Here is a 24879-nt window from a genome sequence, read left to right on the forward strand (position 1 = left end):
TCTACTAGGATCAACCTGGAACTATAGAGGAGTAAGACTCAGCCCCAGATAAGCAGGAGAGACAGGTAAATAGACGGAACCTTCTGGAGTATAGTACAGGGTGTTGCTGTAGCTCACTGAGGTATGAACTTGGTGCTATAGGGGCAGAGTTGACTCCTGGGAGCATGAGAACAGACTTCTCAGTGGAGGCAGGAGGTGTGTGGGCTGAGGACAGAATTGATAGCCAGGATTTTATCATGCTCTTAATTGAACCCCTTTGGGAACCTAATTTGAGAATTTTGTCCTATTAGATAGCACCTGGTGTAAACCAGCATTTCCTTTGGGGCTTCTGAGAATGCCTAAAATTAGACTGAAGAGTACGGGTTGAGGTGTAAAACCTGCCTCTGTGCCCTTGGGCATCCCCTGTGCTGCTCAGGTCTGTCTCTGAGCCCTGGGCTGCATTCCAAGACTACTCTGCGCAGAGGGCATTGGGATGGGTGAATTGCAAAACTGACAGCAAAGCACTTTTCTCTTCTGGAACAATTCTTGCTGCCTGTGACAGGACCTGAGTAATAAACAATCAAAACTTCCCCAGCACATTAGTCACAAACTTGAGCAATCACAGGTCAGCTCTTTAGACTGTTGTGGGTTTCTGTTAGTACTTGTTTCTGTTACCCACGAAAATCCTTTCTGGGCACTTTGCAGGCATAACGGCTTCAGGAGAATTCAAATACCCCATAACCTTGTTTGGAAATGTGAGCACCAGAGTGCTGTGGGCACAGGTCCATGCAGGCCTGACACTGGGCTAGACCTTGTGCTGAGAAAGCCAGCCCCCCCCCCCCCCCCCCCGTTCCGATTCCCTAGAGCCCTGCTCTCTCCTGGGCTGTAGACTCCCATCTGTAGCCTTGGCTGCAGCCTTTCCCCTTTGCTGTCAGTCCCAGAGGAGCCAAACAAATAGGCACTGATAGGGCCCCCCGGGGGTGCAACCAAGTCTGGAGGAACTGTGAGAGACTGAGTTCCTGGCAATGTCTCCTTCCAGTGTCCATGGCCACCTCCTCCTCACCCCCCACTGTGTGCTCCTGTGGGTTAAATACTGTGTGAATAGTGGGGGCAGTGGCAGAGGAAACAGTTTGCATGCACCGTGGCCCTTTGAAAACAGCAGATTGTGGCTTGTGCGGGAAATAGGCTTCTGCGTGGAGAAGGGTGGAGGTGGTTGAGGGGTAAGCTGGGTTTGGTTCAGAGATGGAAAAGGCTTGCTTTTCTGTAGTGTTTGCACACCTTCACCTTGGACAGGGAGACTCCTGGAGCACCAGAACCCACAGAAGCTCTGTGCTGAGTCCCATTGATCTGTGCCAAGGAAAGTGGTGCGTTAGTGTCACTTATCTGGGATTCCTGGAAAACAGGACTTTATTTTCATTCCTGGATGTCTTCCAGTGACCGCTTTCTGTAAGACCTGTGTGGCCAGGCTGTATCAACTCACAGGGCACGGTGTGGAAACTGGCCACGCCAGTTCTGTCATCACCTCCCTCTTCTGGATCCTGGGCTGGACAGAGACCAGACTGGGACTAGCAGGCCAACAGATCTCTATTCTCAGAGCAGGGTTATGAGAACCCCGACACAGGCCACTGTGGGTGTGACACCCCAGGACAGCAGCTTCAGTGAAGATGCCATGGTGAGGGGCCATCATCACTCTCAGCAGCAAAGCCCCATGTGCTGGAGAAGGCCACACCATGGAGCCTAACACGCTGGCAGCCAACTGCAGCGACTCCTCATGACAAGCCCGTGTAATTTGCCTTTGAGCACCTCATTCCTGAGAAAGCAGAGCATGAAAGCTTCCCTCCCAAGTCTGCATCTCTGCCTTCTCCAGGCTGAGTCTGGCTGGCCGGCCAGCATGTCTGTGCACAGGACTCTCCCCAGCCTGCACTGTTGACAGTCTCTGTAGCCATACCCAGATATGGCAGAAGCAGGTGCTAGAAGCCTGTTTGGGGAAGGGTGTGTTTTAGGAAAGCATTGCCTTTTATTTGGGCAGACAGTTTTATCATTTTCTGATCATCTTCTTGCCTACACTGAGGTCTTTACCAAAGAGCTCTGCTTCTGGAGATTGTTTCCTTCAGTGAATTCTGCTCCTAGGGGTTAAAGGAGGGATGGCAGATGCTTTGTTTGGTCTCACCATGGTTCCCTGGGCTTCCTGAAGTTTCTATGTACCTGGGATGCACCCAAATAAGACCTGTTCTTCCTCCTGTTTTCTCTTGTCCTTGTTATTAATGTCCCCGCTGACTCACTAAATTTATGACAGAAACCCAGGACTCATCGACCTGCTTGCTCTTTGTCTCCCTCTCTAAATGAGCCCCCAGCCTTGTTATCCCCTGTGTCTTCACCAAAGAGCTGCCAACTGGCCCCTTATTTTTCATTCCATTTGTCACTGTCCTACTTCAGGTGTGAAACATCCCTGGGCAGTTTCAGCTGCCCCTACTTGATCTTTTCTGTCTAGCTGGGAACCTGCTACTCCCTTCATTAGAGAGCTTCAGTGGGTTCCCTTTGCCTGATATCTAAATACCAAAATTCCTTAGCGTGGTACCTTCAGTTCCTTTCTAGCCCTGACATTTTTGATGGTCCCACTGTTCCCATGCTGGTCCCCTTCTCTAGCCTTGCTGCACCACATGGGGGTCCTGAGCTCATCTGCACATCACATCACTATCCTTGCCTCTATGTGCCATCTGCCCACGATGACCTTTTCATATTCCTTCCCCGTCTGGAAGACTGACTCATGTTTTAAGAACCGGCTCAATTTCTATTTCTACTGTAGAACCTTTTCTCTCTCCTCCCACTGGAAGGAATTAATGGTTCTCTCTCTCCCCTCCCTTCCCGGGGGTGGGTGGGGGGGTGGTGTGTGTGTGTGTGTGTGTGTGTGTGTGTGTCTGTCTATTTTGAACATTTATTAATTGCTCTATGCTAGCCACAATGGCAAACAAATCAACATGATCTTGCCTTCATGGAGCATATAGTCTAGTGAATATTCACCTCCCAGTTACGCTATGAGTTCCTTGAGGATAAAGACCATTTGTAGTCTTGCTCCTATCACAGTCCCTGGCACACAGTGACTATTTACTTCATCGATGTCTACAAACTGAATTCCAGTGGGAAGAGAGAGATGGCAGGATGGAGGATAGTGGACATGGGGGTAGGCTTTATGGGCCCACGCCTGGACCCTCAGTAGCTGAAGGACAGCTGACACGTGTATACGTGGTTAACCCGTTTGGATGGAACCATCATCTGGGAGCCATGAGGCAAATTTTAAAGAGTCAATCTAAATTTTTCATCTGAATAACCATAAGTCTGTTTCTTTTGAAGTGTGTGCAGACCCCGTGGTCTGATCACCTACCTGTGGGCCAGCCTGTCTGGGGAAGGGCTGGGCTCCCCTGCCATGCGCTGCTTTTTCTATTTTCCAGGGATCTGAAACTGGACAATGTACTGCTGGACCACGAGGGTCACTGTAAACTGGCCGACTTTGGAATGTGCAAGGAAGGGATCTGTAATGGAATCACCACAGCAACCTTCTGCGGCACGCCTGACTACATTGCTCCAGAGGTGAGCGCCCCCACTGGAGCTGCCTTGGAAACCCCAGTTCTTCAGTAACCCCAATCAGAGCTGCCACAGGCTGCTTTCTCATGTGGCAGCTGTGTGCATGGCGTTGAAAGCTGACACCACCAAACTCCTTTATGACTCGTTGGGTGATTGCTGGCAGGAAATGTCCTAGGTTCCACTAAATAAGAATTTGAGTTAAAACTTTTTGTAAACTTTGCAGTTCCCTTAGGTTTCTGTCCTGAATGAGGCTTAATTTCTTTTCCTCTTTGTCTCTGCTCACAAATGAGCGAGTCCAACCACCTCTCTCGTCTGCATGGATGTAATTACAGAAGCCCTTCTCTTTGGGATCTGCACAGGCCATTAGTTTGGCCTAAGCAGGCCATAGAAGGCCTCTGGGTTGATCACAGGGAAAAGAGACCACGCTTTAGAAATGGAATGGGATACCCAAGCTAGCACAGAAAATTCCTTTTTTCAAAATTTTATTCCCTGACCCATCATTTTCCTTAGTCCCTAGGACACGTTTGTTAATCAGATACTCAGAGCACTTCTCACTTTGCCTCCACTGCACAGATCCTCCAGGAGATGCTCTACGGGCCGGCAGTGGACTGGTGGGCAATGGGTGTGCTGCTGTATGAGATGCTGTGTGGCCATGCACCCTTTGAGGCCGAGAATGAAGATGACCTCTTTGAGGCCATCCTGAACGATGAGGTGGTCTACCCCACATGGCTCCACGAAGATGCCACCGGCATCCTGAAATCCGTAAGTTTGGCTTATCCAGCCGCCTCTTAACCTCCTGTAAACCCTCTAGGGCTTCTTGTATTTGCTCCCACCACATAGCTCATAGCCCTATCAGAAATTTGTGTTTTAATCTGTAAAATCAAAGAATAACGTTCTCTTGGGCAATTTTCTTCTCTTGCACAATGGTTATTTCTGGAACTAATTGTGATAGCAATTCAAAGCTTTCTTTGCCAAATACCAAACACAGTAGGTGCTCACATTACATCAGTTCATTCAACATTGTTTTGTTAGAATATTGATGAGGGAAAAAAGTCATGACTGACATTGACGGAAATATTATTCAAAGACCTGGTTTTTTTCATTATACATTGTGATGTTTTATATAAAGTTAATCAGATGCACAAAGCACTTCTTACTTTGCCTCCTCTGAAATCCGTCAGTTGGCTTATCCAGCCAGCTTTTGACTTCCTGTAAACCACCTTGGGCTTCTTGTGTGTTTGCTGGCATTTTAGTTGCCAGGAACATGTCATAGATGTTAGGTGAGGACTTACTTTATTTCTAGCGCTTGTGGCTTTAATATATGTGAAATGATATGACTGCTTCATACAGTTAGGAGACACCAGGGTGTTGGTAAACACTGTTCTCAGCTTGTTACCATATTGCATTGCTATCAGTGAAGTCAAAGAATCAGGAGGAAGGGCCTTTCCCTTTGTGCTGGGAGAGGAGGAGGGAGATCTCCCAAGCCTCTGCTGAATTCTTTTGCTTCATGTTACCCATCTACAAACCAGATAGCAGGTGTAGTGTGGTAGTGTATGATGTTGAAAAATCTTTTTGGCATGCATTTAAGGCATATTGCTAGAAGCCTTATTTGAAGTGAGGAAGAAACATGAATTTGATGCTTTTATGTTGAAAAGAAGAAAGCCCATGTAATTTGTAACCATACTGGTTGAATTTGAAAATCATATGTTATCACCTATTGTATGTGCAGGGGGGATAGAAATAAACAAAAGTTCAGCTCTTCAAGAAGGGAAAATCAGAACAATACACTTTCTGTTGGATAGTTTCTAGGGTTAAGAATTACTTTCTCTGAATCCTATCCTTTTCTGTGTCTTGAGACAAAAACACTAAATTTGAGTAGGTTTTGGTGAAAGATTTCTCTCTGTAGCAATCTCTAGTCATACAGTCAGTGCCATTTCACGAACATTTTATCTGTGGATCTCTGTGTACTAGGGCTAAAGGCACGATTGCCCCTGACAGTTCTCCACATCACAAAAAGAGAGATAATCATAGAAAGCCTTCTTAGGCAACAGAAAACAGAAAACATAACTTGATTCTCAAGTTCAAGTGCCAATTATCTCCTGATAGTGAGGAAACACTAATTTCATATAGAATTAAAGTGAAGTACATTTGAATTCTGCCAAATGTCTCTTGTCTAGCATGTTTTCATAAGAACATTTTGTATATTTAGTAGAAAATTTTAGACTGAAGAAATGAAGAATATGGCTTTTTTAATTTGTGAACAAGAAATCAGGGGAAGGACTTGTCTGTGGATTTGTGTCCTGACGTTTCTTAACTTCTGGAAAGGAAGTGTGCTCACCTAGATTTGCCCCAACTGATTTTGCTGACTACTTTCCAGCTCTAATTGCAGTTTGATTTAATTAGACCAATATAATAATTTATTGCTGGAAGAAACCTTAAAGATTATCCATTACAATATTTTCATTTTATAGGTAAGGAAACTGAGGCCCAAAGAAATTATGACTCACTAAAGGCCATTTAGCACCTTTCTTTTTTTTTTTTTTAAAGATTTATTTATTTATTTATACATGCACTGGGTATGGTCAGAAGCACGGGAGGGTGAGAGAATTCACCAGAGCCAGAGTTGGATACAGAACAGGCAGACCAACAAAATACACTGCTGAGGGGAGCAATGTGTGCAGCCAGAGAGGTCTGCATGCCATGTGAGACCCTCGCCAGTGGCCGGGGATCGAACTGGCGGTGCAGAGGTTATGGGCAGCTTCGCAGCCCAGCGCTCAACTGCTGCGCCACCGGGGGAGGCCCATTTAGCACCTTTCTTAAACAAACAAATTAGAATCCTTGTATATTACTTGTGGGGATATAAAATCTGGGAAATAATATGGTAAAAAATTTGAGGAAAATGATACCACCATGTGATCCAGAAACTCCTTTTCTGGATATGTATCCAAAAGAATCTAAAGAAGTGACTTGAATACAGATGTTTGTATGCCAAGGTCCATAGCAACATTATTCATAATATGGAAAGGGTGGAAGTATCCATCAACAGATAATAGATAAAGAAAATATGGCATGTATCTATAATGGAATACTATTGGGCTTAATAGAAAGGAAATTCTGATACATGTTACAATATGGATGAGCCTAAAAACATGTATAATGAAATAAGCCAAACACAAAAGTTCACATGTATGATTCCACTTAGATGAGATCTCTAGAATAGTCAAATTCATAGGAACAAAAAGTAAAATGGTGGTTTTCAGAGGCTGGGGGAAAGAGGGTGTGTAAGGGGTATGGGGTTGGTTTTGGAAAACGAGAAATGTTCTGGATATAGCTGGTGGGGACAGCTGCACAGACACCTGAATGTATTTATTGTCATTGAACTGGACCCTTAAAAATGGCTAAGATAAATTTTATGTTCTCTATCTTATATCACAATTAAAAAACAAAATCAGAAAACAGAAACCCTGGGAACAAAATACAGATTTTCCTGACTCCCAGTTTAGGGTTCTGAGCTAGACAACATCTTGCCTTTCCCCATTTTTCTCCTACTTCCCATTAACAAGTGACTTTTACCCTCAGAACCCCACATTTTTAGCATCCAAATTATTCTGATGTGACAGAAACACCAGCAATGGGAGGGCACACCAGAGTGCTATATATTTCCTACCCACATAGCAGCATAAATCAAGTAACATAAGATATGATTATGGGGCCTCCCCGGTGGCGCAGTGGTTGAACGCTGGGCTGCGAAGCTGCCCACAGTCTCTGCAGCTCCAGTTTGATCCCCAGCCACCAGCGAGGGTCCCACATGGCGTGCAGACCTCTCCTGCCATGTCCACTGCTCCCATCAGCAGTGTATTTCGTCAGTCTGCCTGTTCTGTTCCCCGCTCTGTCTGGTGAATTCTCTCACCCATCCACGCTTCTGATTGTACCCAGTACTTGTATAAATAAATAAATAAATCTTAAAAAAAAAAAAAGATAAGGATGCTTAGTGAGATTAAAAAAAACATATGATTATGATAATCAGTTTCCATGTTATTTTTAAAAGTTGCTCATTTGAATAATGTCACAATATCAGAAATAATTATTATTCACCAAAGATGCATCTGTGATGCTGGAAGGAGAAACTGATAGATGAGGAAATTAAAATTCCTTTACAGTTCAACTCAGCAAATACTTGTCAGATGCTTTCCCTTTGCTTGACCTGTGCTAAGTGTCCCAGATACAAAGATGAAAAGATGAGGTCTCTTGTGTTATTCAGGGTGGGAAAGGAACATGTAAATGAACACTTAGCTCACTGTCAAGGAGGAATGAATGACCCTCTCAAGGGCCAAGGACAGGGAAGGAAACAAAAGGACAAGAGGAAGAAGTGGCATTTAAGCTGGGCATGAAGGAACAACAAAGGGTCGACAAAGGGGAGAAGAGTATTTAGGCAGAGGAAATAGCTTGTATAGAGCTTCAGAGGTGACAAGAAATGTGCATTTGCAAAGAGCTGCCGTTACCATTTCTGTACTATTAGAGTGTGAGATATGCAGCGAAGGATGATTTTAGGGTGTGTGAACTTTGAAGGGTCAGGGAGACATTCAGAAAGTAGTGTATGCCTTGCAGTTGACTTCATGGGTGTGGAATTCAGGAGAGAGGTTAGAGATGCTCGCTGTCGCAGGAGAGTGAGAATGGGAGTAGGGATGAGGGTGAAAGGAAGATAGGGGGTGGGATCTGGGCACCTCAGTGTTTAAGGGGAAGAAGAGCCAGTAAGAGGGTTAGGAAGGGGTGATTTCAGTGTGAACATCTGAATCTGCACGTTTTACTTGAGGTGAAATAGGCCAGTGGTTAAGCAGTGTAACTTACTGGTGCCTGCAGTACCTTTTGAGTGGTTCTAAGAAGGAACAAATGGTCTAGGGCTGACAACCAAGGCCTTGAGGAGTGTGTGCCAGGAGTTAGCAGAAAACGTTTTAATGACTCTTAATTAAGTTTTCATCTTGGTGTACCATTCCAGGTCAAGGAGAGGTACGTTACTTTAAAAACAGCCATCAGGACTTTTTCTAGGGTTTTGTGGCGCGAAACATCCATGAACAGTCTCCTTACCTTCTCAAGAAATGTCCCCCAACTTCTAAGTTGCGGACTTAAGTTTACCCCCAAGAAGGGTATTTTTTTTTAAACACAATAACTTTAAAGATTTATTTATTTGTTTATTTATACAAGCCCTGGGTACAGTCAGAAGCGTGGGAGGGTGAGAGGATTCACCAGAGCCAGAGCAGGGAACAGAACAGGCAGAAGGACCGAAGTACACTGCTGAGGGGAGCAGCGGGCGGCAGGAGAGGTCTGCGTACCATGTAGGACCCTCACCTGGTGGCCGGGGATCGAACCGGTGCTGCAGAGGCTGCGGGCAGCTTTGCAACCCAGGGCTCAACCGCTGTGCCACCGAGGAGGCCCCAAGAAGGGTATTTTAACAGAACAGAAAAGGAAAGATTTCTCATTGGTGAGTTCTGCCCCCAAACTGCTGCCTTTGTGACCCTGAGTGATTGTTCCCACCAGACTGGTTCTGCCCTTTCCCGCCAGAGATGCAGGAAAGGCTGAGATTTCTGGGCCAGCCCTTCACATCCGCTCTCACCACCGCTTCACATGGTGGGTCACCCCTACTTGACTTCCTGCGATTTCCTGATCATCTTTTCTTTGGAACATAGGTCAGAACACCAATTCTGGGAACTGGTGCCTGCTGGACTTTTTTATGGTCAAGGCCGAGAGAGAGAGAGAGAGAGAGAGTGTGTTTTTAATTGAAGTAACATTATATTACATAAGTTCCAGGTGTGCATTATTATAAATCAACATATGTCTATACTGCATTGTGTTCCCCACTAGAATTCTAATCCATCCTTCACCATACGATTGGCCCCTCTTACCCAAACCACATCTCTTCTCCCTTCTGGTAACCACTAACTTGGTCCTATAGTGTAAAAACTTATTTTTGTTTTATTCATTTGTTTCTTTATGTGTTACATAACTGAAATCATAAGGTGTTTGTCTTTTTCCATCTGAATTATTTTACTAAGCATAATACTCTGTCGATTCACATTGCAAATGGTGGGGTTTATAAAAAATAACTGATTAGTATTCCATCATGTGTGTGCACACACATGCATGCATGTGCACACACACACACATCTTTATGAGGTCTTGGCTATTGCATATAATGCCACAGTGAACATGAGGGTCTCCTCGATATTTTACTTGCCCTTTTTTATTTTCTTCAAAAGGAAGATGGCTTCTGAATTCCTTCTTCCTTCTAAATCATGATTCCATACACGTAGAAACAGGCTACCCATTTAGAACATAGTCAAAGACCCAAGGGCTTCAGATGATAGAAATAGTGTTAGTGAATCCCCTGAATTTGGCACATTGTCCAGCATTCTACAGGAAGCGAGAGGTTGAACAGGAGGGACGCCCACACCTTACCCTGTGTGGCTCCTAAGTCAGGGTTACTTTCTACCCAACCACTTCACATCATCACCTTGACTTCCACAATTACATACGTGGAGGTCTTTGGGTTGGATGTCCACAGATCCCATAGAACTTAGATAGAGGACTTACTGCTTGTGGGAGTACTGACTCGGGAAGAGGGAGAGTTGGAGCATATGTATTTTTAGCCCAGGACTTCTACCTGAAAAAAAAAAAAATCCTAAATCATTAAACCAGTGATCCTTACAATTAAAAATAACCATGGTACGGACCTCCCCGGTGGCGCAGCAGTTGAGCGCTGGGTTGCGAAGCTGCCCGTGGCCTCTGCGGCACAGGTTCGATCCCCGGCTGCTCCCCGGCCAACTGAGGAGGGTCCCGCATGGCGCACAGACCTCTCCTGCCGCCCACTGCTCCCCTCAGCAGTGTACTTCGGTCCTTCTGCCTGCTCTGCTCCCCGCTCTGGCTCTGGTGAATTCTCTCACCCTCCCGCGCTTCTGACTGTACCCAATGCATGTATAAACAAAACAAACAAACAAACAAATAAATAAAACATGCCTCTATTAAAAAAAATAAATAACCATGATATGCACCTAAAACACGCATGGAAGGACTGTTTTTCTACTTGCCCATTTGTAGCTCATTTCTCGTCTCTACCTGTCCCGAGAATAAATTAGGAAAGCTAACCCAGAAAAGATAAATGGAGATACACACTTGTGTAAAGAACACATAATAGGCTTCCCACATCGCTAACCTTAAATATTTAATATTTTTTACTTGGTTTGTAATAAATGCATTTTCTCTTGGCTACTATGTGACCAAATTTCCTAAGATGGCGCCAAATTAGCCCCAAATGCTGATATGACAAAACAATTTTCTTAGCCCTTCGGCAGAGTTTGCCCTCAGCTAGCTCCAGGATACTTGTGAGGAAACACCTCACAAGTCCACAGAATTTAGGGAGGGGATGGCTTCTCTCCGAGGTGAGTGCTTCTTTGTGCTAAATCATCTCCTGTGAGAGATCACCTGGCACAGTGCTGACTCAGGTGAAGTCAGCACCCTTGCCGCTGAGCTCACACAGGTCACTGGGTTAAATAGATGCTGAGAGGAGGTGGCACGTTCTCCTGAGTCACCTGTGTCAGCTCAGGAGCCATTGTAAACTTGGCCTCAGAATGCCTTTGTTCCTAAACTATGGAAATTGAAGTGTGTATGTGTGGGGGTTTGTCTTTCATCAGACCTATGAGATTTCATCATCTGTGCCTTTTCTGCAGGAGGCCTATTTGCCTCTTCTACACATGAAAGGGGAATAGCAGGTAATTCTGAGGCCTCTTTTCAGCCAGGAGTAGGTCCTACAACTGTCAGCAGGCAGTTGATTGGAGCAGGACTGAGTCGCATCCAAAGGTTAGAAGTAGGGGTACTGCAGAGGACCCACCCTGGACCCTTAGAGCTGATTTTTCAAGTTACTGAAAAATCCTTTAAGGAGAAGGATGCTTAACATGCAGCCTGGAGTTCCAACATAAGGTAATGGAGCTACTCCCCAGGTCTTTTACTAAAGCTCCTAGTACAATTAACTCCTTTCAGAAATGCACCATATACTCAGACAGGTCAGGACTAGTGTTGGCAGAAAACAAAAACACTAGTGTAGATTGCCCCAGTGACTTCATATTTGGTGTTTTTAATATTATTTTGTTAAAGTTATTGTTCTCAACTTCCTTTCTCCTCTTGGATTGTAAGATTTCTAAGGTTAGAGATTCTAATGTCTTATTTGTAGCTAAAAAATATGAAGGATTTTTTTTTGTTTGTTTTAAAGATTTATTTATACAAGAGCTGGGGTATAGGCCAGAGGTGCGGGAGGGTGAGAAAATTCGCCAGAGACAGAGCAGGGAGCAGAACAGGCAGATGACGGAAAACACTGCTGAGTGGAGCAGCAGGCGAGGCAAGAGAGGTTTCTGCTGCACCATGTGGGCATCTCCTTGACCGGCTGAGAATCAAACCCGTGCTGCAGAGGCTGCGGACAACTTCACAGCGCTTTGCTCAACCCACTGCGCCACCAGGAAGACCCTGTTTTTCTTTTCTTTTTTTTTTTTAAATAATAGAGTATTAATATCACATACCTCTTTAATTTGCAAGTCTCAGCAAAGAGGATAAGGATATCAGAGGTCTGCAAAATAAGCATGGAAACTTCCTCTGTTGGAGGTTTGCTAATCAATATGTGTAGTAGGAGCTTTGTGTCTTACACTGGAAAAATTATGGTGAACAGAAGTAGGACACAGTTCTCATTTGTCCTTCCCCACATTAAAGATCAATAGTATTTAGCTGTTGATGTGCAGGTTTGGTTTGTGTATTCAGGGTCACTGGCCTGGAGGAAATGAAGGGCGCAGGAGCGTCTGCCTCTGGGCGATCCTCCTGGACGTGCACTTGGCCTAGAGCACTATACATTAGTTTCAGGTGTTCAACAACAATTTTGCCTTTGTATACAGTGTGAAATGGTCACCATACATAATATGTCTGTTTCCCAAATTTGTGATACGATCTTGTTGCCTGTGGACCCCATGCTGCACCTAGAGCCCCATGACTTAGAACTGGAAATTTGTACCCGTCCAGTAACCACCAGTCTGTTTCCTGACTTTTGTTTTAAGATTTCATGTGTAGGTGATGGCATGGTATTTGTCTTCTCTGTTGGACTTCTCTCACTTAGTATAATACCCTCAAGGAATCCATGTTATGCAAGTGGTCACTTAATTTCAATAGCTACATTTTGGGGGATTGCACCTGAAGAGTAGCTTGTGCAGCTTGGTATGTTGGGTAGCAATAGTGATTTGATCCACCTTTCCCTGTAGCACTGGGTGTTACTGGAGCTGCTTGAGATTGGTTTGCCAGCAATAAAAGCATATTGACTAACAATGTTAGCATTGGCATAAGTGCCTGTACTTGGACTTCCATCTCTGAGATTCATATCTTACTTTAACCAACATTGTTAAATAACTTGAGTAAAGCTACTAAGATGGACACAGTAATGGTTACAACACATAGGAAAGATGGAGTGTTAAGAGCACTGAAATTCTCCCAGAAGTTTAATCCAAAGAGAGAAAGAACATAAAATTATAGACTCTTGCTATTGCCATGACCCATGGAGGCTTTGGGTCTCCCCTCTTACCTTCCCTGGGACAGGTAGTCTGTCACCCATGACCAGTATTCATGTTCTTCCTCAAACGTTTCCATTAAGACAGTCATGTTCCTGCCAAGAAGGCCCCTTCTATCTTTCACTTAGTGGTAACTCGTATTTAATTTTCTTTATACTTATATGGGTCTCCTTGAACTTATTCCTCCCATTTGGAACCATCTAATCCTTCTGGCCAACAACACTTCAGCTATTTCAAAATGTCAGCAGTGTCCTCCTATCTTTTCTTTTCCCACATGAAGAACCCCAGTTGAAGTAAAACCAAGACTGGAGGATTACTCAGATTCTTTTCAAGACTCTCCCTTCTCTGAGCACCTGCTCTGGGCGCGTTCCTCAGCCATCTCTCCATCCTTACAGTCAGAAAAAGGATGTCACATGAGCCAGGAAAGGAAGTGTGAGAAAACACACAAGGCACTCTACAATCCTCCTGAGATAAAGTCCTGATGGTGTCCCAGGATTCCCCCTGGCCTGTCAGCCCAAGTTCCATGCACACTGTCCTTGAATTCAAATGAGAAGATGTTCACCTCAAGAGGAGGAATGCTCAGTGACAGACCAAAGACATCTGGTGTCAGACAGACCTGGGTTCAGTTCCCAACTCCACCATTCCCACGGTTATAGCTCAGTCTGTTCCTCAGTTTCCTAATTTGTAAAATGGGATAGAAAGAATCTGAAACAGTTAAGTCAATGCCTGATGCAACACCAGAGTATGTAGCATGTACTTACAGTAATACCTACCACCTATTAAGCTATAACATGTACAAAAAACTGTACCATTCTTTGCCCTCTCTCTGCCCAAACCAGTCTGGACCCCTATGTCCTGAGAATGCAGGGACCTTGCTATAGGGGTGCAGCTTTGTAGTTACAGCTCTGCCTGGTAAATTACACTCAGATCCAATCTGAAACAGCTAAAGCAACTGGACTGCTCTAATAGTCTGTAGTGATACCATTCTGTAAAATAACTTGGACTTGGGAAGATTATCGTTGGTTTCCCCAAAGCTATTAAAAAAATCCATTGTGTGTGCTTCCCACCCACCCCCAGTGAAGTATTATCTGCCTCATTACAGGTTAAATATCTGTCTCTGTCTTCTCTATGGGAAAGTGGCTTATCAATGCCAAATCAAAGCCCCAGTGTCTCTCTCCTTCCCTGCTCACCCTGGTCCCTCTTACCACCTCCCTGAGTGGATGGTGCCACTGGAATGTTGGTGCCTCAGCACCACAGCTAGTGTGAAGAGGTGTGAAAGGAGAAGCTTGGCAACTGGACTTTGTAAGTAGGTCAGACTCTACCAGTGACAGTGGTTAAAGCCAGTACAAAGACATGCAAGTGTGTATCTCTCAACCCCAAGGTCCTTACTGGTGCAACCCCCAAGGTGAAGTTGTCCATCATGGCCATGAAACCTACCCTGTTCTGTGTCCTACTCTCTTTCTCTGCTCTTCGTCCCCAGGGTTCTCTAGAACCATAAAAAGCCTTCTTTCCATTTAGGACTTGTCACCCTGGGATATTGATGGAAATGTGCTGTGCCGTGGCTGCCTCCCCTTTTGGCTTGCCAGCACTAACTGCTAACTCTCTCTTGCCCTTTAGTCTGAAATTGAATGAAAGGAGAAGGTCATTTTGTTTGTCCAACAGTCTAATCCAACTATTAGGTAAAAATAGTGTTATTTTGCTCCTGAAAGAAACAGTTTTTAGGCAGATTTCTTTAGACAACTAGTCCTCTTCCTATGAATCAGACATATTTTGAAAACAGAAAAAATATTTTTTAGCCATTGCCTACATTTTAATGCATTGCAAGGTATATTTAGTTCCTATTATCTCAATACTCTTAAGTGCACAGAGTTAGTTTAAACTTACTCTCCAAGCCTCGTGTGTCACAGAGCCCATTAGATGTAGCATGGGCAGTACCTCACCTCACCTGGGTTTCCAAAAGTGGTTCCCTCATGCCCCTCATCTTGCATTCATTATCTCCTTTCTGTTAAAGCAGATACATGATTTGTATTCTTGTTTTTAAGATTGTTTTAGAAATCTTTGCTGTTCAAAAAATTATTTTCCTGGGCCTCCCCGGTGGCGCAGCGGTTGAGCGCTGGGTTGCAAAGCTGCCCGTGGACTCTGAGCGCCGGTTCGATCCCCGGCTGCTCCCCGGCCACTGGAGGAGGGTCCCGCATGGCGCGCAGACCTCTCCTGCCGCCCGCTGCTCCCCTCAGCAGTGGACTTGGGTCCTTCTGCCTGCTCTGTTCCCCGCTCTGGCTCTGGTGAATTCTCTCACCCTCCCGTACCTCTGACTGTACCCAGTGCATGTATAAACAAAACAAACAAATAAATTAAAAAAAAAACAAAAAACATGCCTCTATAAAAAAAAAAATTATTTTCCTGAGACTATCGGTAACCCTTTCTATTGGAACCTGGGAGGGTGAAACAAATATAGCAGGGAGAGCCAGCTGAGTTTCAGGGTCAGGAGTGACCTCAGATTTCAGTCCCTCGGAGAATGAACTAGAAAGTCCATTCCCCTGCCTTCAGGTCAAATGGGATGGACTACAAGTGTCTAACAAGATATGGATACTAACATTTGTGGAGAGCTTTATGTTTGTCAGGCATTTGATTATCTCACTGTAAAAACCTTATGAAGTACAGGAAACTCTCCAAGGGCACCCTGATTATCAGTGGTATAACTGACATACAGGTAGTTGAACTGCACAGCCTTACCTGTTAACTTCTGTGCTTTCCATAACAGGAGGTTTTGACATCTTTTATATATCTTTCCCTGGCTTGCAGGAGGCCTTATGGGACATTCTTATGCAAACCTGGCCTGAATCTGTTGCATTTCATATTAGATCTCGTGGCTCGTGGCTTTGCCCAGCAGTGGTACCGTCTCTGCAGCCTTAGAGACCTGCTACGTTGCTCATTCTCAGGGCAGGTATGCCTTGATTCCTTCAGTGTCCTCTAGTTAAATTCCATGTTGGGGAATATGAGCCAAGTTGGGGAATATGAAATGAGTCCATGAATTCCTGACACCTCCCCAGGCCCTGCTTGCCAGTTTACTTGAGTCTTATTTTGGGATAGAATCAAATTTTCCACCCTGACCTCCTCACTCTTACTTTGCCATCTATAAAGTACTTTTATTGACTCTAGAAAACATTCTGTTTCCTTCAGTAAATGTATCCAGAATCTATCATGAAATCACTTTATTTTTCTCCTTGGCTGACTTCCTCCTTTGGACCAGAGTCAGGAAGAAGGTCAATTGAGGTGAGGCAAGTTTCCAGTGTGACTTTAGACATGGACAAATGATTGCTCTAAACAGCACTGTCACTAACTTGTTTAGCATGTGGATCCCAGTAGGTACGGTGGCAAGTAGAGGCTATCTTCTGCAAAAGGATCATGCCATCACCATTCACAACAGCAGGAAGCGGGTGTTTAAGGAGAGGCCTGGCCTAGGCAGCAAGCACCATCTGCCCCCCCCTACCCTACACATCTCCACCCATTGCACTATGAATGATTTCAGACCTGGACTAATGTTTAATGTTCCCTAACTACCCTCTTCCCTCTCTGAAAATGGGGTTGTCACCCAAACATTTCACTTCTTAGTACTGCCGATGGCCCCCTCCTCCTTCTTGGTATAGTCCCTGTCCTGGTTCAACATACTTATCCTCCTGTCTTCTTCATGAGCCCTTCCTCCTGCCACTCTGGCTTTCTTCTCATGATGTCAGGAGGCCCTGGAGGGATGGGACACATGACTGCCAGGGCCTAAGCCTGCAGAGAGGCAGCTGCTGCTCAGCAACTGGGCAGGCCCAGTGCTCCAGAATATCATTTTCCAAGAAAGTTGAAAAACGTGACTTTCTTAACAAGTAAATGAAATAAATTTATAATACTCTATGTAGGCCAAATGTGCCTGTGCTGGTCTCAGCCCTGTTTCTCGGCAGTCTTACCTCCCCTTGCAGCTTCTTCTCACCTTGTCACCAAATGCTGATGTCTCTGAGTTAGATTTCTAACCTTGACCTGCGCCCCAGGTTTACATGGGCTGGTCATCTCCATGTGAATGTCTACACACCGTGATGCAAAGCTGAGCTCATTACTCCCCCCCACCCCCCCCAAACTCAGGAAACATTAGAATTTGTTTTGTTTTCATTCCCTGACAGTCATACACTTCAGAGATAGTGCGGGTTCAGTTCTATACCACTGCAGTCTAGCAAGTATCTCAATAGAGCAAGTCACAAATTTTTTGGTTTCCTGGTACATATAGAAGTTATGATTATGCTATAATGTAGTCTATTAAGTGTGATATGCCATTATGACTAATTCATATTCCTTAATTTAAAAATGTTGCTAACTTTATATGTGCCTTTGGCAAAAAAATACTAACTTTATCTGTGCCCTTGGCAAGTTATAATCTTTTTGCCCATGGAGGGTCTTGTAAAAAAAAGCACAGTATCTGTGATAAAACAAGGTGTTTCTGCACTGCTGTTACTGCTCTTGCCACCTCACTGTTGCACTAGTACTACCAATGATAATCTGTTGCCCTCTTTTGTTACCTGTCTCCATTAACCAACACCACCACTTAACAGCCAGAGAAGACCCTGTGCCCTGTTCTCACTCCTATTCCTTTATCCCAGCTTCAGGTAGCGTGACTTGTGTTCATTCTTCCTATAAACATTTTAGGACTAACTCTCAACTTCTCTCTCCAACTAACCAGAAACTCTTCTAGTTTCTGAATTGTCATGTCTTCTTAGCTATTGTGTCAACCTCCTAACTGTTCACTAATCTTGGTGAACACCAATCTCTGCCACCATTCGCTGACCTCTCCACCAGAAACTCGCTCACCACACTGCCTAGGTCATCTCCTGAATCATGACATCACACTTTTCATTTGCCTCTTCATATACTTTTGAGGGATTCTTCTGGCTACCCCCATATCCATGCTCTATTCTCCTCTACAAACAAATAAATGCTTGTGTGCATTTGTCAGGCACGACTGTTGTTCCTTCATACCTACTTTAATTATATTGATCTACCACCTCTCTCACCAAATACCATCTCTTTGTTGAGATTGTTGCTCGCCTTCTTGCCCCGGTGCATTTGCCCAGTCTCCCCCCCCCGCCCCCCGACACACACACACTTTGCTTTGCCTCCTTTCATGTCATTCAGCCATGGTGTACAAAAAATAATACTTGCTTTCCTTCTACCACCCTCTCCACCAATCCCCGCCATCTGTTGATCAGGGGAAATACTGTCCTTATCTGGGTATCTCCAGAAAACCTCATGTGCTGTCTTGCATATAGTTGGCCTTCGAAAATTGAAATAAACATTTTTTCAAATGGTGGATGTCTGTATCTGAGGGGCCGAAAACATTAAAACTCAGTAATACAATAGAAGTAGGGGACTATAATACCTTACTAACATCAGTGGATAAATAACCTACAGGAAAAATCAACAAGGAAACAAGGACACATTAGACCAAGTAGTCTTGACGGAACATCCCAACCAAAAAAGAGAATATACATTCTTTACACATGGAAGAATGTGTGGGGTGGATCACAATAAACCATAAAAGTCTCAAAAAATTTAAGAAGATTAAAAATAAACATGTTTTCTGACCACAGTGTTATAAAACTAGAAATCAATTATAAAATGACCACTGCAAAAATCACAAATTTGTGAGGACAATACAACATAGTACTGAACCACTATTGGGTCAACAAAGAAATCAAAGAAGAAATTTTAAAATACCTCTTTTTATAATTAAATATTTTTATGTAATTTATGATATGCTTATATTAAGAAATTAATACTTTCAAAAATGAAAAGGGGATGTAGCAAAAGTAATTTGTAGAACCATCATCTTAAGAAGCAAGACAAATCTCAAATAATCTAACTTTATACCTAAAGCTATTAGAAAAAATGGACACACACCAAAGTATATAGAAGGAAGAAATAAAAAATCAGAATAGAAATAAATGTGAGACTAAAAACTGAAGCTTTGAAAAAATAGAAATGAGCCTTTAACTAAAAAAAGAATGGACACAAAAGCAGAAAGAAATTACTATGAACATCTACACACCAACAAATTGGACTAGAAGAAATGTATAAATACTTAGAATCATACAATCTTTCCAGATTGAATCATGAAAAAATAGAAAATCTCTGCAGACTAATTACTAATAAGGGGGTTGACTCAGTAATCAAAAACTGCTCAACAAACAAAGTCCAGGGCCAGACAGCTTTCCTGGGCAAGTCTGTCAAATGTTCAAAGAAGATTTAATTCCTGTCCTTCTCCATTCTTCTGAAAAATTAGAGGAGGGAATGCTTCCAAACTAATTTTATGAGGTCATCATTACCCTGTTACCAAAACCAAGCAAGGACATCACAAAAAAAGGAAATTACAGATAAGTATCACTGATGAACATACAATTTTGCATCTAACAAAATATTATCAAACCAAATTCAACAATACATTAAGAGGATCATACATCATGATCAAGTGGGACTTACTCCAGGAGATGAAACGATAACTCAACATCCATGAATCAATGTTATATACTATATTAGTAAAATGAATAAAAATGCTAGTTCTCAATACATACAGAAAAAAAGCATTTTACAAAATTCAACCTGTATGTGATTAAAAAAATCCTCCACAAAATGGGTATAGATTGAAATGTACCTCAACATAATAAAGACCACATGGCAAGTCTACATCTAACATCATATCCCACAATGAGGAGGTGGAAGCTTTTTCCTGTAAGATCAGGAATGAGACAAGTATGCTCATTCTTCCACTTTTATTCAACGTAGTATTTGAATTCCTTTACCAGAGCAATTAGGCAGGAAAATTAAATAAAGGGCATGCAAACTGAAAGAAATAAAACTGTCACTGTGGATGACATGATTTCATACAGAGAAAACCCAAAAGATTCCACTGAAAACTGTTAGATCTAATAAACTCAGTGAAGCTGTGGAGTACGAAATCAATATACAAAAGGTATTTGTACTTCTCTACAATAACAACAAACTATCTGAAAGAAATTTTTAAAAAATTCCATTACAATTGCATGGAAAAGAATGGATTTCAGCTTCCATCTGTGACAACATAGATGGACATTGTGGGTATCACAATACTAAGTGAAATAAATCAGAGAAAGATATATCATACCATTTCACTTATATGTGGAATCTAATAAGCAAACAACCAACCAAAACCCATTAAAAAAAGAGAGAGAACAAGTTGGTGGCTGCTGGTGGTGGAGGTATACAAAGTTCTAGTTATAAGACTATGTAATCATGGAATGGAATGTAGAGCTTCAGAACTATAGTCAAAAATATTATAAATACATATATTTTGTTATGGTGATGATTGTAAAATAATATGTTTTAAGCCAAATCTACAATTAAAATGATTAAAATGGCAAATTTTATGTTATATATTGAATATATCTTACCACAATAAAATAGAAGTTAAAACAAACTTAAAGGATTTATCAGGACTTAAGAAAAAGTATCAAAGCTAGTGAAAGGGTTATTTCACTAGCTGTCTCCATTTCCAGGGATGCAGTTTTTAAAAAAGGAACAGCTGTGATTTGAGCTTTTCTTTGGACAATGCCTTTCCTCAGTGCCCCTTGGAAGCTTAGATTCAGTGCCAAGGGCCAAGAAGAACGGGCAAGGTCTCTTGGACACCAGGGCTTCTGCCACCCTGGCATCCAGAGCCCTACAACTATTCCTCTTGTTCAGAAGAACGAGTTGTACCCACACATTCACAAGATGTCCTCTGCTCACATCATTGGCAGGCTTGGGAATTTCCCACAAGCCATCTGGGCCTGTTCTGCCATCCTTGTATCCTTAGTTTTTGCAGCATTGGTTTTTGTTAATTAGCATTTAACCTGCACACTGCTATTCCATCAGGAATTGTGTCCCATTGACTTTCCTAAGGAGAGAATCTCCTTTTTTAAAAAAATATATATTTTCCCTGGGCCTCCCTGGTGGCACAAGGGATTAAGATACAACCTATGAAGCTATTGGCAGCCACTGCAGCACGAGTTTGATCCTCAGCCAGGGAGCTACCCACATGGCGCAGCAGACCTCTCCTGTCTCGCCCACTGCGCCTCTCAGCAGTGTACTTCGGTCAGTCTGCCTGTTTTGCTCCCCACTCTGTCTCAGGTGAATCCCCTCACCACTCTGTCTCAGGTGAATACCTCTGGCCAAGTTCTTGTATGCATAAATAAATAAATCTTTAAAATATATATATATGTGTGTATATATATATATATGTGTGTGTGTGTGTGTGTGTGTGTGTGTGTGTGTGTGTGTGTGTGTGTGTGTGTGTCCCCTCTTCTGAGTTGCACAGGCTTCTCTAGAGAGAGCCCAAGCAGCAGAGATGACGAGCACTTACAGAACTCACTCATCTATGAAATGTGTAGTTTCTAAATCTGTGTTGACCACTGTATGTGACTGGAGTGGGACCTCTGTAGCTCTGAATGTTCTATTTATGTTCAGCTCCACCTCCAATCCTGCACCCCCTATGGTCTTTCACTCCTTGTCAAAAGGAGAGAGAAGTTTAATGACCCCATTGTGTCTTCATTATTCATTAGCTTCCCTTTGAAGCCTTGTTTTGTTTAAGCATTTTATGAGGTATAGCCTGTTAGATTTGCTTAGGGGGGTTTTCCCACTTCCTCCACAGGATCATTTTCATTTGAAGCAATAATGGAGGCTTTGCCACTCTGGCCCCTGGGTGGCATGTGGTCAGCTCTAAACTCTGTGCTCTTTTTTCATGCCTGCACCTTCAACAAGATTTCTTTTAATCTGGAAATTCTGCTCCAAAGTAATTTCTATGAACACAGCATAGCAGAGGGGCTTTGGAGACTATAAGTTGTTGGAAATTTGTTTAAATGTAACTTGATTTGAAATGAAAACCCAAATAAAACTTTTTTTCTCCAAGGGAACTTTCTATTGATAAATGGGAAATTAAATTGAATGTCTTTGAAATTGAAAATCACATTCTGGCCATGAAAAGTGAATTATCCTGGAATAGTCCTTGCGATGATATGAGCAGAAAATCTTTATTGACCATTTTGTAAAAGTGAAGTTAACCCAAAACATCTTGATTGGAGCTCAGTCCCAGGGAAATTCCCCAAATGATTATAGAGAATTTATATACACAGATTGTTTGAATATGTGGCAGTGTTTATTTTAATTTTTTGGTAGTTTACAGAGTCTTAGTCATTAAACATTTCAAAATGAAAGGGTGCAGAGAAAGGAGGATCTTGCAAAACATTTCACCTAAAATTAGGTTATCTTTGTTGTGTGAAAGAACAAACAAAAGTGGTCAACTTAGTTTTCCCTATTGCCAGACACTGAAGTAAATATTCACCAGTGATGCTGCTTCTCACCCATCTTCAGAATAATGATTTGCATGCTGCTCTCTGCGTTGTTAGGAATCCTGACTGGCTAGTCAGATGGCTCAGAAAACGGCCCTGTTGTTCCTCAAAGTGCTCCGGCTCCTAAGATGTCAACATTCTCCAACTGCAGAGTTGGAGAACGACACACTGTTTCATAAAGGGTGTCTTTAAGAAAGCAAAGGAACATACGTGGTATTTACAGAAAAGAGAACTAGATCCTTCTGCTTTATTAGAGAGGCCACGTCTAAAGCGGAAGTGGGGAAGGCCAGAAAGACAACACGGGCAGTTGCGCCCTTGAGGGGTGATTCATGTTGGCCGCGTACCCCTAGCTGGAAAATGCAGCAAGTTAAGCAAGACCAGCCAGAAAACTTCACACTACTTCTCTGCCAGAGCAGAAGCCTTCCATCTTGTGACACACTGTGTATAACTGAGTGATTGCCTCTGTTTCCCCCTCTCAGTTCATGACCAAAAACCCCACCATGCGCTTGGGCAGCCTGAGTCAGGGCGGTGAGCATGCCATCCTGAGACATCCTTTCTTCAAGGAAATCGACTGGACTCAACTGAACCATCGCCAACTGGAACCACCTTTCAGACCCAGAATCGTAAGTGTCTAAGCCATCCCAACGCTCCCCTCTTTCTTAAAATGTTGCAGTGTCCCCCACCAAAAGTTCAGCCTGACCCTTTGCAGGGCAGCCTCTCTGCTGGCTGCTGAGGCAGCATCTCTCCATGTGCTCAGTTTACTCTCACAGTCTTCACCTCTCGCTCACCCTGGCCCCGTCCTCCCTTAACTAAGTTAAAATTTCCTGGGGTCTGAGAGGCCTGCAACTTTCTACACTAAGTTAAAATTTCCTGGGGTCTGAGAGGCCTGCAACTTTCTACTTTTTCCCAAAAGAGTTTGGCTAACTGAGAATTCATTGTGCCTGGCCAATTTCTTCACACTTCTTAGGGAGCTTTCCCCCAAGCCTCCGGGAAAGTAGAGAAAGGGCATGAACTGTTACTCATCTCACGGAGCCTGACTCCTGGGCTTGGAGAGCACAGGTCACAGCTGCTGCAGCACAGAGCTCAGACGACTCCATGTTCCTGGCACCTCTTCCCATGAGGCAGCCTCGTGGGGTCACTTTCCTGAGGGTGATCACGGTCTGAGAGTTGAGCCCCTTCTCATCTCTGAGTCAGGAGATCCACACTGGGAGGCCAGAGAAGCTGGTCTGACAGCAGACCCAGAGTTAGGGGGCCAATGGGTACAGCAGAGATGGAGAGTGAAGTATCCTTCACTGAGGCAAGAGAAGGAAGAGCTGCATGACACTGGCAGAAGTGATCTTTTCAGCATTAGCATCTACAGATGTAAAGCACGCAGCACTCCCATACAGCTAGCCTGGCCCATCTTCGCCTGCGAGGTTGGACATGAGGCGCCGGTAAAAGCCTATTGTAAAGCCATTTCCTTCCATTGGAACCCCCTTGCCAGCTCTTCTGGGATTAGGGAAAGCTTTGCCAGACAGTGTCAGGAATCTGGTGAGTAAATTGGGAGCGACTTGTTTCCTAAACTCAGGGTTTCCAAGAAGTGTTTCAGAAAACCTCTTCAATCATGTCAACCTGGATATGAACAACAGGTGGGGCAAGTGTAAACTCAGCCTCTACTGACAGTGAGTGTAGAGTGTCAAGGGTGAGCGAGCTGGCTGCTGCAGCTGACCAGAGCCTTCGTCTTCAGTCTGTGGCTGGCCTGCTCTACAGGATTTTTGTGGAACTAGTGAATTGTTGGTTACCAGATTCCATAATAATTCGCAATGCAGAATTATGAAAACATGCCGTTTACTCATAACTCTAAGAAAATAAAAGCTTCTGAACAAGCTGCAGAGAAGTTCTCCGAACTCACTGGAATGGGCTAAGTCTTACAGAAAGTGTGACCCTTGTTTTCTTTTTTACAGAAATCCCGAGAAGATGTCAGTAACTTTGACCCTGACTTCATAAAGGAAGAGCCAGTCTTAACTCCCATTGATGAGGGACATCTCCCTATGATTAACCAGGATGAGTTTAGAAACTTTTCCTTTGTGTCTCCAGAATTACAACCATAGCCGTATGAGGAATGAGAGGTGTTATGAGAATCAAAAGGGGCCAGAGATTTTCCTTTGCGGGGAACTCCCAAACATCAGCCTTGGAACAAGACCCTTACCTTCAGGGAGCAGATGGAAAACTCTGAAGGACAGAACTTCATGACATCAACTATTTCAAATCGTGAGCAGCATGGCACTGGAAGTAGTTGATACCGAAGTGAGACTTCATGAAGGAATGTACTGCTCAACCTAGGCGTTTCTGAC

General features: G+C 43.5%; 1 protein-coding gene across 1 annotated transcript in view; it reads left to right on the plus strand.

Moving 5' to 3' along the window:
* The window catches only part of PRKCH (protein kinase C eta), a gene marked incomplete at both ends in the record, with an annotated part of 198835 nt that extends 174199 nt beyond the window's left edge, over positions 1-24636 (plus strand). Inside the window, 4 exons of the mRNA XM_084241421.1 lie at positions 3429-3567; positions 4135-4323; positions 23026-23169; positions 24490-24636. Coding sequence (XP_084097547.1) covers positions 3429-3567; positions 4135-4323; positions 23026-23169; positions 24490-24636 — 619 coding nt within the window. The remainder of the gene's footprint in view (positions 1-3428; positions 3568-4134; positions 4324-23025; positions 23170-24489) is intronic.
* Between the last annotated feature and the right edge of the window lie 243 nt (positions 24637-24879).

The sequence above is a fragment of the Talpa europaea genome (genome assembly GCF_964194135.1).
Source record: "Talpa europaea genome assembly, chromosome: 8".
NCBI classification, from domain to species: Eukaryota; Metazoa; Chordata; class Mammalia; order Eulipotyphla; family Talpidae; genus Talpa; species Talpa europaea.